The sequence below is a fragment of the Micropterus salmoides genome, unplaced genomic scaffold, assembly GCF_014851395.1.
Source record: "Micropterus salmoides isolate LMB-PRFRI ecotype aquatic unplaced genomic scaffold, ASM1485139v1 Ms_hic_scaffold_1, whole genome shotgun sequence".
Lineage (NCBI taxonomy): Eukaryota > Metazoa > Chordata > Actinopteri > Centrarchiformes > Centrarchidae > Micropterus > Micropterus salmoides.
This window is the reverse complement of record NW_024040040.1, coordinates 33,592,754-33,608,643: the sequence shown is the minus strand read 5'-3', so window position 1 is coordinate 33,608,643 and position 15,890 is coordinate 33,592,754. Positions and strand designations below refer to the sequence as shown.

At 41.1% G+C, this 15,890-nt stretch overlaps 2 protein-coding genes across 3 annotated transcripts; one reads left to right on the top strand and one right to left on the bottom strand.

Annotated features, from left to right (window-relative positions):
• Positions 1-1,692: 1,692 nt before the first annotated feature.
• Positions 1,693-3,799, bottom strand: rps20 (ribosomal protein S20). Its single transcript, XM_038724539.1, has 4 exons — positions 3,643-3,799; positions 2,459-2,558; positions 2,184-2,257; positions 1,693-1,917 (listed from the first exon to the last, which is right to left on the bottom strand). The coding sequence occupies exons 1-4, from the start codon at positions 3,643-3,645 to the stop codon at positions 1,735-1,737; spliced, it is 360 nt and encodes a 119-aa protein (XP_038580467.1). The 5' UTR covers positions 3,646-3,799; the 3' UTR covers positions 1,693-1,734.
• Positions 3,800-6,210: 2,411 nt separating this feature from the next.
• LOC119906995 (ankyrin repeat and SAM domain-containing protein 6-like) lies at positions 6,211-15,876 on the top strand. Of its 2 annotated transcripts, none has more exons than XM_038724521.1 (18): positions 6,211-6,876; positions 7,701-7,919; positions 8,079-8,280; positions 8,482-8,632; positions 9,525-9,569; positions 9,690-9,894; positions 10,097-10,203; positions 10,488-10,639; positions 10,880-11,105; positions 11,900-11,949; positions 12,070-12,264; positions 12,373-12,535; positions 12,621-12,841; positions 12,963-13,155; positions 14,088-14,155; positions 14,269-14,385; positions 14,664-14,748; positions 14,889-15,876. In XM_038724521.1, the coding sequence occupies exons 1-18, from the start codon at positions 6,548-6,550 to the stop codon at positions 14,936-14,938; spliced, it is 2,778 nt and encodes a 925-aa protein (XP_038580449.1). In that variant the 5' UTR covers positions 6,211-6,547; the 3' UTR covers positions 14,939-15,876. The 2 variants fall into 2 exon arrangements, with proteins under 2 accessions (XP_038580449.1, XP_038580456.1); XM_038724528.1 differs by having other exon boundaries at positions 6,476-6,876; positions 14,664-14,760.
• The last annotated feature ends 14 nt before the right edge of the window (positions 15,877-15,890 follow it).

The following is a 15,890-nucleotide window of genomic DNA, read 5'->3' as shown; positions in this document are numbered from 1 at the left end:
TGTGGCCACAGTGGTCTCAGAAGGTGCATCGTTTCTTTGAGTTTATTCAGCTTGTGACAGCTAAACATACAAAAGGGAATGTGTCCCTTTTCCTCTTTGGTTAAAGCAAAGTTTGCAAGGGAGAATGTGTTGTCATTTTATTTTAATCAGATAGACATTAAAGGGTTTGGTAAAAGCTTGAAAATAGAGTGAATGGTTCCTGGACCTCTATTTCTGTAAACTTTTTAATGCTATTCATCCAGATTTGTTCTCAATATAGCTAAAAACCCCAAAAATTGTTTAGCAAAAAATTCAAAATGGTGGAAAACTGTTGCAGCTCAAACAAAAGTGGATACAAGCAGTAATCTTTCCTTTCAGTATCTTTCTTAAATCAGCAAGTAACTTTCCTAAAGCAGATAGAAGTCTGTCCACATTGATGTAATGTTGTAGTTTTCTCCATTAGCATCATAAACCGGACAGTCTGCAAATAAATCTAAACTCATGCGGGGGTCAATCTCATCTGAACTTTAAAACTTGGAATTCCAACTAGGAGACTGCAAATACAAATTGTGTAAAATTCTCAGATATTGGCACACATACCACCTGTGCCAGGCAGAATGATTTTTTCGTGTCAATGAAAAATGGTCACATTTCAATAATAGTTGCTTACTCAGCTCAGAAGTTGAACATGGAAGTGCGATTATGCTGCGTTCCAGGTAACTCGGAACTGAGAAATTTTCTACCTCCAACTAGAAAAAGTACTACAGAACGCCACGGGAAGTCGGATTACCTACTTGTGAACTTGAAAAAAAATATATTTACCCCGACTTCATGAGTAGCAGTCGTATGATGTCACTCAACAATGGGGGCCCCCATGGAAGCCCACATTTTAAATGATAAACCATAAACTAAAAAGCAAAGTAAAGAATTAAATTAAAATAATACATACTAGTACCAAATAGTTCAACTTTTTCTGCATGTAAATTGATGTAGAAATATTTTGTCAATGTTATTAGGTAGCTGGTTAAAGTAAACAATCTCGCAAAGTCATCTTCTCTGCCTGTTATTCAGGAAAATGTTAAAAAATGTCCAGATATGTGAAAACCTTTGGAAATATAGCCTACAACTTTTGAGATAACCAACTGATGAGGCTAGAAGGATTTTAATAAAATGGCCATCCTTTGAATTAACACCAAGTGCAATGCTGAGGGTTTAACTGCATAAACTTGCCAAAGAACTATACATTTGTCACTGTCAGCCATGTTTAGTTTTCATTTAGCGTAATGCACCACCATGCAACTGAAATGTTTTGAGGTCAGAAGTCATATTTTAACTTGGAAATTTCCCAGTTCTGACCGGTCTGGAACGCAGCATTAGTACTACTTGCCAGGGTACATTTACCAAACCCAGAGTGATTACCTCAGATGGCATTTAATCCTGAGTAGTGATTTATTTTCTATAGAACTGATAGCAGTCCGGTTCAGATCCCACTGCTCAAGTGCTTGATATCACCATGATGAATGAATTTCAAAAGTGAAAAATGTTCACACTGAAGGCTCAGTTTGGATCACTAGCTAAATAGTCGCGTAATTAGAAGTAATTGCACAAATTTATTAAGTTTACTGGTTGATAGTCAATGTACAGACTCCTGTCCAGCACACTGGACAATGTGAAAACATTATATGCTTCACACATTAAGACAATAACACCACGTCACATTTAACTTATTCAATTTTTATTGAATCATTTGCATGTTTATGCATCTGCGATGGTAACTTCAACCTCAACACCTGGTTCGATGCTGATGGAGGTGATCTGCTTGACAATTTCAGATGGGCTGTGCAGGTCAATCAGGCGCTTGTGGATCCTCATCTGGAAGCGATCCCAGGTTTTGGATCCTTCACCGCAGGGAGTTTTTCTGGTGGTGATGCGCAGAGTCTGGAGGGGGCAGAGACAACACATTTGACTGAATTAAGAGAATCCAGAATACCCCACTAAACCTGCGCAGTTTAGAAGTTCTATTAAGCCATGGTCACGTTACATTTTTGGTCTATAAATATTCACTCCATCTCCTAATCACTTCTTTTGAAGCCCCAATGACACAAATTCAAGTTTCTGTTACGATAGCCAGCCATTTCTCTCATCAGCTGCCATTTGTAATTGATGCAGTAAAAAGAAAATGTTAGCCCATCAACTGTACATACCTTGGTTGGCATGCGGACCGGTCCCTTCACCTTCAGGTTCTTCTCCTTAGCCCCACGGATCAAGTCTGCGCAGACTGATTATTGAAGAAAGAAAAAAAAAGAAAAAAAGACAGAACTTCAAAAACACAGGCAACAGAAGGTCACTTCATCATACTTTTAAAGCCATGGCTCAGAATAGCGTATAAGTCGTCAGGGTTTATATCAGGTAAAATTTTTATCCTCATTGCTCAGGACTCTGTTCCATTCACAACATTAACCATTTTGAGCTGACTTACCCTTCTCCAGAGATTTCACATTGCGGCTGGTGAGGGTGATGCGGATGCGGTGAATGGCAACCTCAGTCTCCACAGGTGCTTTACCGGTGTCCTTGAAAGCCTGCATGTGTGGAAGTAAGAGTTATCAAAACGCTTAAATTCCACAGACATTACAGCCACAGATCTTTAGAATTGAGAGACTGCAACAAGCATGCAAGACTGATGTACTCTAAGCCTTGCAGACTGAATAGCTTCAGTGTTTACCCCTGTGTAACACAGTAAACACTGGCTTTCATCACCCAAGTTACAGTGTATGTTTTATTATTTTTTAATAAAGGAAACTGAACGGTCACTTTAAATAACTGAGTGGGTAAATCCGGAGTGAGTAGAAAGAGGCAATTTATGATTTCCGTTATTGTTGTACGTTTGTGTGACCTTCAGAATAAGAGTTTCTTCTAATGGTGTCAGAGTTCAAACACACCGGAGATTCACGTTGAGCACTTAAACGCAGCACCAGCTAACTAGCACGTGGAGCGCCTAGTCTTTAAATGAACTAACGTTAAGCTCAACCCGAAAGAAAATGCTTTGGTGTAACGTTAGCCACAGCTGTATAGGTTTACCTGGATGAATTCGCACGTCAGTGTCTCCATGTAACTTAGTTAATGAAGGCATGTAAAGGGCGCGAATGTGTCAGCTAACATCAGCTAACTGCTGGTCAGTTGTCTAACGTTATTGTCCCGATGCTCGTTTTAAACTAGGGTAAGTTAGGGTTAACGTTACTGCCTAATTAATCCCGTCCAACATGTCTTACTGTGAGAAATTGTGTGGCCTTTAGTCTTTATACCATAAACACTTAAACTTTCGCAATAAGATCGCTTTCCAGCGAAAGACGATCAAGGGAGCAAGTGGCTAACGTTGTATCTGACGTTAGTCTTCAACTTTACACAAATGCTAACGTAATAGGGCGCCAAGCTAGAATGCGTCTCGACGATCGGGAAACATTTTTTCGTGTACTGACAGCTTTATAAGTTTGTGTAGTTTGCTAAAGGATTGCGGCGCGACGTCTGCTTCTAGCGACATAACGTTAAGCTGACGGCGACAGACTCCTCACAATTTTGATTTGCAAGTTGAGCTCTGTAACTGCGGAATAACTTCAAAATAAGCATCGTACTATCTAGTAAGAGTTACATTCAAACACTACATACCATTTTGATTATTCCTGACCGACTTATTCGGAAGAAATTCAAGCGAACAGCGGTGAGCCAGGAACAGGCGCCACCAACGTGGTTAGTTCTTCAGAAAAAAGGGACAATTAGAGGCCCGTTTCCTGAATATGTACTGCTCATCCGGGTTTCTCATACTTCTTCTGTCGTGTTTTGGGCTCACCTATTATCAACAGCGGCATCTAGTGGCTACGCTTCACTGTGATGTTGTGTGTTCCAACTGTGACCACTGGAGGGCAGCACGGGCTACACGCGTCAGAAGTGTCAAGCCAGATACAGTATTAACGTAAACATCCGGTAAGAATCTTCAAATTAAAATGTAAAGACAGGATTAACATTCGGAAGTAACGTTTCAGCTGGCCAAGTGAAGTTGTTTTACTACTTTAGTAGGCACTGAACGCTACTCACGATTTCAGTGTGTTAATTTTTTGTTAATTTTATCTGTTTGAATTTGGTTACTAGGCTTTGATTTTGAAAGAATTGACAGGACAATTTCGTATGCGTTTGTATCAATCTTTTCCAAAGGCTAGACTGATCTTCAGACCAGGAAATGAATTAATATACTGAATAACTATTACCATTACTGATGTTACTGTCATTCACTCTACTGGTAATACATTTGCACACATTGATAATGCTGAGAGAGAGACTTTTATCACTGCTGGGATTGTGAACACTCATTACTTTACAATCTGTAGTAGGCCTAACTTTGCTTAAGGAATTTCTATGCACGACAAAAAGGTTAAATACCTTGTAAGCAATTTAATTCTGCTTGCAAAACATTATGTATAAGTTACAAATGTGGATTTCCTCCTGTTTTGTTGCATTGTAAAATAAATAGTTGTCTTTTCAAAATCTGTTTTTTTAAACTAGTTGATTTTCATATTATGGTTTTCATTTTTGGAAAGTTGATGAGGTTGTTATATTAGACCTCATAGGCTTTCCATACACTTGTGAAAAATCCGGATTCGATCAGGACTAAAAAATTACAAAGATATACACATAAGAATATGATTATCTATCATTTTGAAATTGCAAGATGTGTCATTTTGTAAAGTGTGAAATTCACACTTGCTTGACCATTGTCACATTTGGTATTTTTCAAATGTACCAGCTGGGAAAATGTAAAAGCAGTACAGGTGCTGGTCATATAATTAGAATATCATCAAAAAGTTAACTTATTTCATGAGAGCCCAGTTTGCTCTGATTGTGGCCTTCAGCTCTTCTGCATTGTTGGGTCTGGCGTATCGCATCTTCCTCTTCACAATACCCCATAGATTTTCTATAGGTTTAAGGTCAGGTGAGTTTGCTGGCCAATTAAGAACAGGGATCCCATGGCCCTTAAACCAGGTACTGGTAGCTTTGGCACTGTGTGCAGGTGCCAAGTCCTGTTGGAAAATGAAATCTGTATCTCCATAAAGTTGGTCAGCAGCAGGAAGCATGAAGTGCTCTAAAACTTCCTGGTAGACGGCTGCGTTGACCTTGGACCTCAGAAAACACAGTGGACCAACACCAGCAGATGACATGGCACCCCAAACCATCACTGACTGTGGAAACTTTACACTGGACTTCAAGCAACGTGGATTCTGTGCCTCTCCTCTTCCTCCAGACTCTGGGACCTTGATTTCCAAAGGAAATGCAAAATTTACTTTCATCAGAGAACATAACTTTGGACCACTCAGCAGCAGTCCAGTCCTTTTTGTCTTTAGCCCAGGCGAGACGCTTCTGACGCTGTGTCTTGTTCAAGAGTGGCTTGACACAAGGATTGCGACAGCTGAAACCCATGTCTTGCATACGTCTGTGCGTGGTGGTTCTTGAAGCACTGACTCCAGCTGCAGTCCACTCTTTGTGAATCTCCCCCACATTTTTGAATGGGTTCTGTTTCACAATCCTCTCCAGGGTGCGGTTATCCCTATCGCTTGTACACTTTTTTCTACCACATCTTTTCCTTCCCTTCGCCTCTCTATTAATGTGCTTGGACACAGAGCTCTGTGAACAGCCAGCCTCTTTAGCAATGACCTTTTGTGTCTTGCCCTCCTTGTGCAAGGTGTCAATGGTCATCTTTTGGACAGCTGTCAAGTCAGCAGTCTTCCCCATGATTGTGTAGCCTACAGAACTAGACTGAGAGACCATTTAAAGGCCTTTGCAGGTGTTTTGGGTTCATTAGCTGATTAGAGTGTGGCACCAGGTGTCTTCAATATTGAACCTTTTCACAATATTCTAATTTTCTGAGATACTGATTTTGGGGTTTTCATTAGTTGTCAGTTATAATCATCAAAATTAAAAGGAATGAACACTTGAAATATATCAGCCTGTGTGGAATGAATGTACACATTATACAAGTTTCACTTTTTGAATGGAATTACTGAAATAAATCAACTTTTTGATGATATTCTAATTATATGACCAGCACCTGTAAGTAAGCTCTTCACTCATCCTTTAAGCCTTGCCACCTGAGGAACTCCTGCGAAAAAAACAACCGCAAAATCCATTGCATGGGCAGAAATAATTAGGCTTTTCTTTTGAAAGATGAACGCGGAAGTCATGTGTTGTGGATGAATCGATGCTGGTCAGGTTCCTAAACAAAATAACGGAACCGGGGAAAACCGGCCGGTTGCCAGAAAACTGTTGTCGTCGAATCCCGTTATGATAGCTCAGAAGTGTTGTAAATGTAAAAGATGATTCTCTGTGTGTAGTGTTTGAGAAGAAGAGGCGTAACGTTAGTCCTTAACTTGGAGACAAAACTTTATTTGACTGTGCGTCATGATTTCCACACACAGGCCGCCGCCGAGTGACAGAGGAAAAGTTTTAGACCGTTACCGTCGCTGAAACTAAGTTAACGTTTACTGGAGTTGAATGGGGACGGAGTAACACTTTAAATGAGGAGATGAATTTTGGTGTCCCCGCTAATTCGCTGCTGCTTTTCCGTGCCTGTGACGAGGGGGACTATGAAACCGCTCGAGGGATCCTGGATCCCGGAGCCTCGAAAGAGTCCGGGAGGCAGAGCAGGCTGCGGTCAGAAGCGGGGTCGGAGTGCAACACCGCGGACACGTTGTCTCTTGTACCGGTTGACTGTACGGACGAGGAGGGGAACACAGCCCTGCAGTTTGCGTCGGCCAGCGGCCACGAGAACCTGGTCCGGTTTTTGTTAAGAAAGGGGGCCTCGGTAGACAGCCGCAACAACTACGGCTGGACCCCGCTGATGCAGGCTGCAAGGTGGGGCGCGGGGTGAAGCTCTAATGCACGAAGAGAATGACACACCAAACTCCATTCAAAAACCTGGCTATTTTTTTGTTACTCCATGCCGGTGATGATGAATTACTTTACAATACAATGTAGGAATGGTCAAAATCCACTCTGCTATTTGTCAAATAGAAACACACATTTAAATGAAAAATAACTTGTGGTTTGCTTGTTTTTATCACGGACCTTTTCTAATGTTACTAAAACGCACTGGCAATCTTTTGCCTGTCACACAAAACATTTGTCAAGTAATTGCCATTGTTTCGTGCATGTAGTTTGGTCGAGCAGCATGCATGTAGTAACTTTCTGTTAATTTTTAAAAATGAAATCGTATTTCTCAGCTTCATTGCTTCAACAAAGGTTAATTTAATGCTCAATTTAATAAAAAATTGTAACTTTCAGTGTCACAAAATAGACAAGGACACATAATGTTTGAGAAATCATTATTCTGGAGGTCAGCTGGAATGTTTTTATGCCTTTGTCTTGGAGTCTGTTGTCAAATAGGTATGCACTTTTCATGTCTTTCCCCTTATCTCAAGCACAATTGATATCTTTATCATAGTTTTTAATGCACACAAGTGCACAAGCAAGGCATGCCATACAGCAAAGTACCTGGGATTGAGATCAAAGTGGCGTTGAGCCTGTGGTGACAAGCAAACCCTCTGAGAGTTGATTCAGCGTAGAGATGGGTACCCTAATGCATTTGTTACACAATGAACTGTCTTCAACATGGGGAAAAACAGATACCCAAGTCCCACACTCAATCTCATTTGTTGTGTCTGTCATTCTCCACCCAGGTTTGGGCACCTGACTGTTGCCCACATCCTGCTGGAGAACGGGGCAGAGATTAACGGACGGAACAGGCTAGGTGCGAGTGTCCTGACAATGGCGGCCCGTGGGGGACACGCTCATGTAGTCAAGCTACTCCTGGAGAGCGGGGCCTACGTTGATGACTATGATCATCTGGCTGTTGCTGCAGATGCAGTCTCAAATGGCAACAACAACAACAGTTGCAGGTTTGGGCTTGTTTTTAGACTGTCAGGCTTTAAAATTAGACTATTAAAACTAACTCATTACTCACTACTCAGTTTAAATATCCTTTGAATAAGACCTTTAGTCTATGACTTAATCCTTGTCTGAGAAACCCGTGTGGCTCTGTCCCTCTTTTTCCACAGCACGGCTGGTTTTGGAGGTGGTGAAGGCTGTCCTGGAGGAGGAGGTGGCAGAGAATTTATGGACATCACAGCGCTGATGGTGGCATCTCAGCATGGCCATGAGGCTGCGGTGTGCCTGCTGCTAGAATGGGGCTCTGATGTCAACTTTTCCCAGAAGACCACTGGCTGGGGACCACTGATGGTGGCCACCCTCAGTGGGAAGGTGGGGTCAAGGGATGGATGGATGGTTGATAGATTAACAAGATGGACGGATAATACATTTTGGGTCCTGTGGGTGTCAGTTGGGTGTGGCATTTTATAGTATGTGCCACTTAAAATGTATTTATTTCTTGATTCATGAGAGTTTGTTTGTGTGCTTTTTAAATTACTGGGGCAGCTGACAAATTGTGTGTGTGTTTTGAAGGTGGCTGTGGCTCAGCAGCTGGTGGAGCGTGGAGCTGACCCAGACCGAGTCAATGTTCTGTCCAAGACAGCCTTTGAACTAGCCATGCAGCTTAAACAAAGAGACATCAAGGCCTACCTGGACTCCATCACCACTGTCCGACCCCAGACTGGTAAGGCTTCCCTTTCTGTTTCATGTTCAAATGTTAAATTTGCTTTATTGGAACGATGATGATGAAGCACAGTATTACCAAAGCATGGTGTAGAAGGTTTACAATCTAAGTGTAATAATTCAGAATGCAAGAAAAAGGGGTAACAAATGGTTTGCACATTACTACACTATAAACATTATACAGTAGCATTATTATACTGCACTATACTTTAAAATACAAAGAATAAAATTATATATCTATGTATGTGATCAGATAAAATATAGTTTCATGTGTTGTTCTCCTGGTTTTATATCACATTTTTTGATTTTTTTGATCTATTTGAGTTTTATTTTGGCAAAGAACATGTTTTTTTAATGCTTTTTAACAGTTTAACAAGGAGTGTTGAACTGGCTCTACCTTGTTGGCAGAAATGACAACCTATCTCTGCCTGTGTGTGTGTGGTCACAACTAATCCAGCTGTCTTGCACTGCAATTAACACCGATGTGAGAGTGAAACCAACAGTGGCAGCTCTCAGACTCTTTGATGTTTAATAGCTCTTCTCACCAGTAGTTCAGGCTTTAGCTCAGTTTTCCTGCACAGTCATGCAATGTTTTTTTATAAGCTCTGACTGGAGCATTATTATCAAGAAATTCTGCGACCAGAGCCAAGTGCTGTAATCTCCCCTGGGGATGGGGAGAACATTCCCCGCCCTAACTTTTCAAAATCGTATTTTGTCCCCCTCACTTTTATAGTTTCAGGTTGATGTTCTTACTTAAGTCTCCCTGAATGTTCTCTTACTGTCCTGCCATATATATATAATGCTGAGCTATGTGGAGTCCGGCCAAGTAGGACTGTTGTTTCAGAGTGTATCAGAGTGCTCTTCTGTTGTCAATCTTGCTCGTTTCTTCACAGATGATGAGAGAAGACGACCAGATGTGTTCAGTGCCCTCAAGTTGGGTGAGTTCAAGTGATTACTTAAAGATGCTACGAGTAAATTGTATTTTGGTTGTAAGATTAACACGTGATTATGGATTTATGTATTAATGTGTGTGTGTGTGTGTGTGTGTGTTGACTCAGGAAATTCCCAGCTTGTCAAAGAGATCTTGGAGGAGGATCCTACTCAGGTGAATTCATCCAATCAGGAGGGAGCATCACCTCTCATGATGGCAGCAGTGAGCGGTCAGTTAGAAGTGGTGCAGCTGATGGTGGAGAAGAATGCAGACATAGACAAACAAGATGGCGTTCATGGGTGGACCGCTTTAATGCAGGCCACCTATCACGGGTAAGAAGGAGCTGCTGATTTCCTATGGTAAAATTATTGTTTCTGCGAGTCTTCATTTCAGGCCTGAAATCAATAAAAACAGGAAATTTGACAAAGTGATTTGATAATGTAACCACGTTGAACATACACTATGTATGCTGACTTTATCACCAATCCTTTCCTTCTCTTTCTTTTGTTTTCTCTCTCTTCTTCCTCCTTCCAGTAATAAAGACATTGTCAAGTACCTGTTGAGTCAAGGGGCTGATGTCAACCTTCGGGCGAAGAATGGATACACAGCCTTTGATTTGGTTATGTTGCTGAACGACCCAGGTACCCCCCCCCCCCCCCCCCCCATCATCATCATCACTTTGCTTTACAGCCCTTTGGGAAAATGTGCCCAGATTGAACAAATAATTAATTCCTTGTGACCAAAGTAGTTTTGAAGAGAATGATTTTTCTTTTAAATGTACCTATCAACGTCAGGTCATCTTAAAACTCATTCTAATGAAGATTTGAGTAATTAGCCTTTTACGTCTTCTTTACAGTCCATGCTTGGTCGTTCCACGATGTTTGTTAAATCCTTTCACCTTGTGAATCCTTATGAATTTTCTCAGACACTGAGTTGGTGCGTCTGTTAGCATCAGTGTGTATGCAAGTAGACAAGGACAAGTCGAAACACCGTGGCAGAGCCTTGGTGACTCGCTCCAAAAGCCGCCAGTCCCTCAACAATGTCCCTGTGCCACCTGACGACAAGGGAGGCCTTAAAGTAAGTCCTGCTACTTTAATATTCTGTTAAACAGTATATTACTTCATGCTGTGGGTCTAAATAAAAATGTATACCATGTAGTACTGATCATTAATTTATATATTAATTAACTAAATATAATTAAAAAATCACATTTTATCTATGCTGACTGGATGATATAAAACGTTTAAGGGGAACAATTCAGCTATCTCTATCACACTACCCCATGACGCTTACATGTTTGACTCCACCCCCTTCCAGTCCTGGTGGAGTCGGATGTCAAATCGATTCCGACGGCTTAAGCTGACTCACACCCTGAGACATGGCCTTTCATCCAACCGCCTGGCTCCATTTCCAGATGATGCTGAAACTTCATTGGATGCCACAATGAAGTCTGCCGCCGTGTCTAATGGGGCGCTGGCACCAGCTCCTGCCCTGGGAGCGCCTGACATCAGAACTGCCTGGGCAGTCAAGAGCAAAGATAGTGGTGAGACACAGTGATAACATTAATTTATCCTAATATTTTAGAGCATAATTACTGCCGACTGTAACGCATCAGATGCTTAGCTTAATCAGAGTCTGTTTACAGGTTTTGGGGTGTACAGCATATGTGGAAAAATGTTTTTTAGGCCTTTTGTGGCTCCAGAGGAAGCTGCTGCTTTTGATTGTTGGCCGTATTGTTCTCACACTGGTCAGGTGTGGGTAGGGCTGAGCAGTAAAACAAAAATGATAATGATGGCGATATACTTTTCCTCAACAACAATATAACTAATGTTCAATAAATGTTTAAATTCTTTCATTTGAATCACAAACGAATTAGCACTTTTTTAATTAAATGTTCTTAATTTTAGCACTTTATTTATTTTGTGGAAAAGGGACTTACTTAAATTAAGATTTTATCATAATGGTTTTGAATGTTCTACCTCAGATTTGTTCAGTCAGCCACTGTATGACATCAAGTGTTTGTCATGTTCTGACCTTAAAGAAACTTTTAAACCACAATTACTTATCTGGTTTCTTCAACTTTCACTCAGGAGCAAAAATCAGCCTTTAAACTTGAAAGAAATGATGATTTGGCATTTATCATTATAATTATCAATATTGAATGATGTGAATTTTTTGATCATGAAAACATTTTTGGCCATATTACCCAGCCATAGGTGTGGGACTGGATTTGTATATGTGCATGTTGATCTTTGAATTCAGAAAGATGTCATACAGAAGCTGTATGTTATAAGATGTGGAGGGAATGTGTAAATGTGACTTTTCGTCCCTTTTCAGGTATTTGCAGGGCATCCTCAGAAAAGGAGGACTTTCTTATAACTACAATGGTAGGCGTGTTTGATTTAAACTATTTTTCGCTGTATAAGCCTCAGCAGTGTTGTGATTAGATTGAGTGACCTTACAGGATGTTAGTGTTGTAATTATACTATGTTTTCCATCCCCTCTAGCTCAGAAGTGGTGCGCCCTTGACCCGGCTGCCCAATGACAAGCTAAAAGCAGTGATCCCTCCCTTCTTGCCTCCATCCAACTTTGAACCATGGAACTCGGACCGTTCGCGCCTCCTCAGGGAGGGAAAGAGCGAAGCGCCCCGTTTGCCCATGCCACCACAGAGGAAGCTGAACAGCAGTGGAAACTCAGATATTGTGAGTGAGAGGGAGAGAAAATCTGTGTTTAAGGATGGTGCAGGCATGTTTGTCATCATTTATATATCTTTTGCTATATTCTCTCCTTCTCTCTCCTTTATATGTCAGACGTCTATCAGTCGTGTGGTTAGCAGGTCCATTAAGTTTCCCAGCATCCCCAAGGGGCCCTCCTCCTCTTCTCCTTCAAACTCTGGTCACTACCACTCCCCACACTCCTCAGGGGGCTCCAATGGAGTGGCAGGGATCAACCGGGACTCTCACAACCGTTCAGGTTTCCACAAACGCAGATAAATAATAAACTTAGACTAACACAATTAGCAACCAGATTACATGCTCTTACATCTTTCTTCCACCAGGGGGCAGTGCAGACAGTGTTCTCTCGCAGATAGCAGCCCAAAGGAAGCGAGCAGCAGGTCTGATAGATGTAAAAGCCCCGGCTCCAGAGAAACAGCACAGCCAGACTCAGAGCCAACCCTCACTGCCACCCTCAGCACCCGGCCTGCCGCTGCCTGATATTAGCCTTCCTGACATCCACTCCCACCCCAGCCTGGTCGCTTCCGACATACACTCGAGAAGGGTCTGTATTTTCTTTTCTTTCTGTTATTACTTTGGTAACTGTGTAAAACAGCCGAGGTTAAGGAAGTGTCGTCTATAATGTCAGTGAACTGGTGCCACTGTCCACCTGTATTCCTCTGTAGAAGATAGAGTTGAAGAAGAGACCTCAGTCTGGGAATTCTTCCACCTCCAAGAGCACATCGCCCACTCTGACTCCGTCTCCTTCCCCAACGCCCAAGCCTCCTACTGGGCCGGGAGACTCTCTGTCCTCAGCCTCTTCCCATCCTCGCTCCAAGAGCAGTGGTGGCTCCAGCAGTGGAACCATAACTGATGAAGGTGATACCTGGTTGAATTCGTCATAAAAATATTAAGCAATAAGACCAGTTCAATAAATGTTTGAGAGAAAGCAGGAAAACAATAAATCTGCTCAATTATTAATAGTGATTATTAGTAATACAATTGTTGGTGTTCACAGATTCTTGATAACTTGCTGTGATGATTTCAAGTGTTGCTCTTTTATAACTTTGCTGCACTTTGTAGTGTCACACCACTAATTAGCCAGCACAGGATTTTGTACCTCTGAGACTACTACTTGTTCTGACTCTACATTTGTCTTTTAATGCTTCTTTATGTCAATAAGTTTTCAAATTATTAAAATCCCCTTGTAAAGCCACATGTATATCCATTCATATCTAAATCTGTGTCCTAAAATATTGAGATTCAATGTTTTTTAGTTCTACAGGCCAGTACTTTACACACAGCCTGAAATTAACAAGGTTGTTTTTGTCATTTAAGTTTTTATTATACATTTTCAAAATTTTGGATTAGTATAACAAACAAAAAAAACACTCCAATATAATCAATTTAACCATGTTAAATAAAGATACATAAAAGAAAAACATTCATATCAGCACATAAACATGAAAAAGCACAACATTATTATTAAATGAAAATAAATTATAGTCTTTGTGCCCTTACATGTTATAGTAATCTATTTTATGTTTTATATCATTCAAAAAATTATCTCAGACGTGGTAAAAATTTCTCTTTGTTATCATTTAACCTGGCTACCAAATGAACATGGTCTTATATGTGCACCCTGGGCCTTAATAGTTTGTGTGATTCACACAAACTGTACCTACGCTCTGGCAGTGACTGCCAAGTCCTGTGGACTCTACACTAGGTTTTAACATTTACCATTATGCTGTTATTGCCACTGTCATCACTTTTCCTTAGATCATACTGTAAATTGTTTTTGTCCTTTTCAGATGAGCTGTCTAGCATATTGAAGAAACTGTCCCTGGAGAAGTACCAGCCCATATTTGAGGAACAGGAGGTATTCTATATCAAAGGGGAATTCCTAAACTGTTTCTTTCAAATATAAAGTCTGTTTTTTAAAATTGTTTAATTTATTGCATGTTTCAGTTTTTCTCTATTCTTTTCTTCTAGGTGGACATGGAAGCATTCCTGACTCTCACAGACGGAGACCTGAAGGAGCTGGGCATTAAAACAGACGGACCCAGACAACAGATATTGGCTGCCATTTCAGAGCTCAATGCTGGAAAGGTGCATTTGGTTGAATATATATTATACATCTCCAAGGAAACTTTGTTTCCAGGAATCTCTGGACTTAAGTTATATTTTTTCCATTTCCAGTTTTCCACAGTATAACTCACCATTATGTTGTAATAAACTGTTAACATTGTGAGCCAGCAATAGGTAGAATTACTTTGAACCAGGATGGAAATTTCTAAAAGGAACAACTTCATAGGGACACAATATGTGAAAGTATAGCATTATCTTTGCCTGAAAATGTTAACTGGTTCATAATGTCATGTCATCAGGGCCGAGAAAGGCAGATCCTTCAAGAGACCATCCATAACTTCCAGTCTTCCTTTGGTAGCAGCGCCAGTAACCCAAGACAACCAGGTGAACCACGCTGTGAGTGTCACAGGGTAAAAGCGAGCTATGAAATCTGGTGGAGAAAAAAAGTACATGCAAATACAACATCGCAATCTGTCTCTCTATCTCTTTATCTGTTTTTCTCCCTATCTACCTTCCTTCATCAGCACCAACAGGCTGGATGAGACACCAGGTTCGTTCCTCTAACAAAAGGTAACCCAGCAGCCCTGATGCCCACCAGGAAGTACACCAAAGCTACTTAGAATAAGAGTGAAATGCTGGTGACCTCTAGCCAAGGCACAAATCATATGGACGTCTCCTGGACGCCAGTGTCCCAGACCACTAGCAGTGTTAGTGAAAGAGGACACTGCAGCCAAACGACCAACCAGGCCCTGGTAAAACTCTTCATTGGATCCTCCAGGAGCAAACTGCCTTAATATAGTCCTCTTATGGATCCTAAAGCAGGTGAGGTGTGGCAGGGCTAGCTGAGTCCAGTGCCCTGCTGCTGTTTGACAAAGCAAGTCGTGATCTTTGGCAAATAAATTTTTCTTGCCTTAGTGAGTTGCCACATCTACTGCCAATGCAGCACATGGGTTACACAGAGAGGTTAAAGAGCAGAGAGTTCTGAGAGACAAGATCAAATACGACGCAGAGGGAGAGCGAACACGAGTCGAGAGAGATTTTTATTTTATCTGAACAAATGTGAGAGAGAGAGCATATGTATTGTAAAAGTGGCAGGTTAGATCAGGAGGAAGGATGAGAGAGATTATGATTATAACAATAAAATAACATAAAACAGGTATTACTTGCCATGAATACTGTGATCGGACACTTTAAAGCAGTTGTAAGGACTAAAAAGGGACACTGATGAGGAAAGCAATTGGGACATAGAGAGGGACATTAGCCAAGCTGTCTGGCCTGCTTTCACTAGTGTGTTATGTCTTTGGGTTATGGGCCTCTAAGTAAACAGATAATTTTAAGTCACGACTGTGCTGTCGTCAATATTTAAACATGATGATACAATAACTATATATTTCTTTCACCTTTTAAGGTCTTATTAGGCTTGAGATGAGAAGGCATTGGCAAAAGCATTTTGGGAACCTTTTATGAGCAGTATAAATTTTGTTTGAAAGTGGTGCATTGAGCAATACTTTCCACTGAGCCTGTTC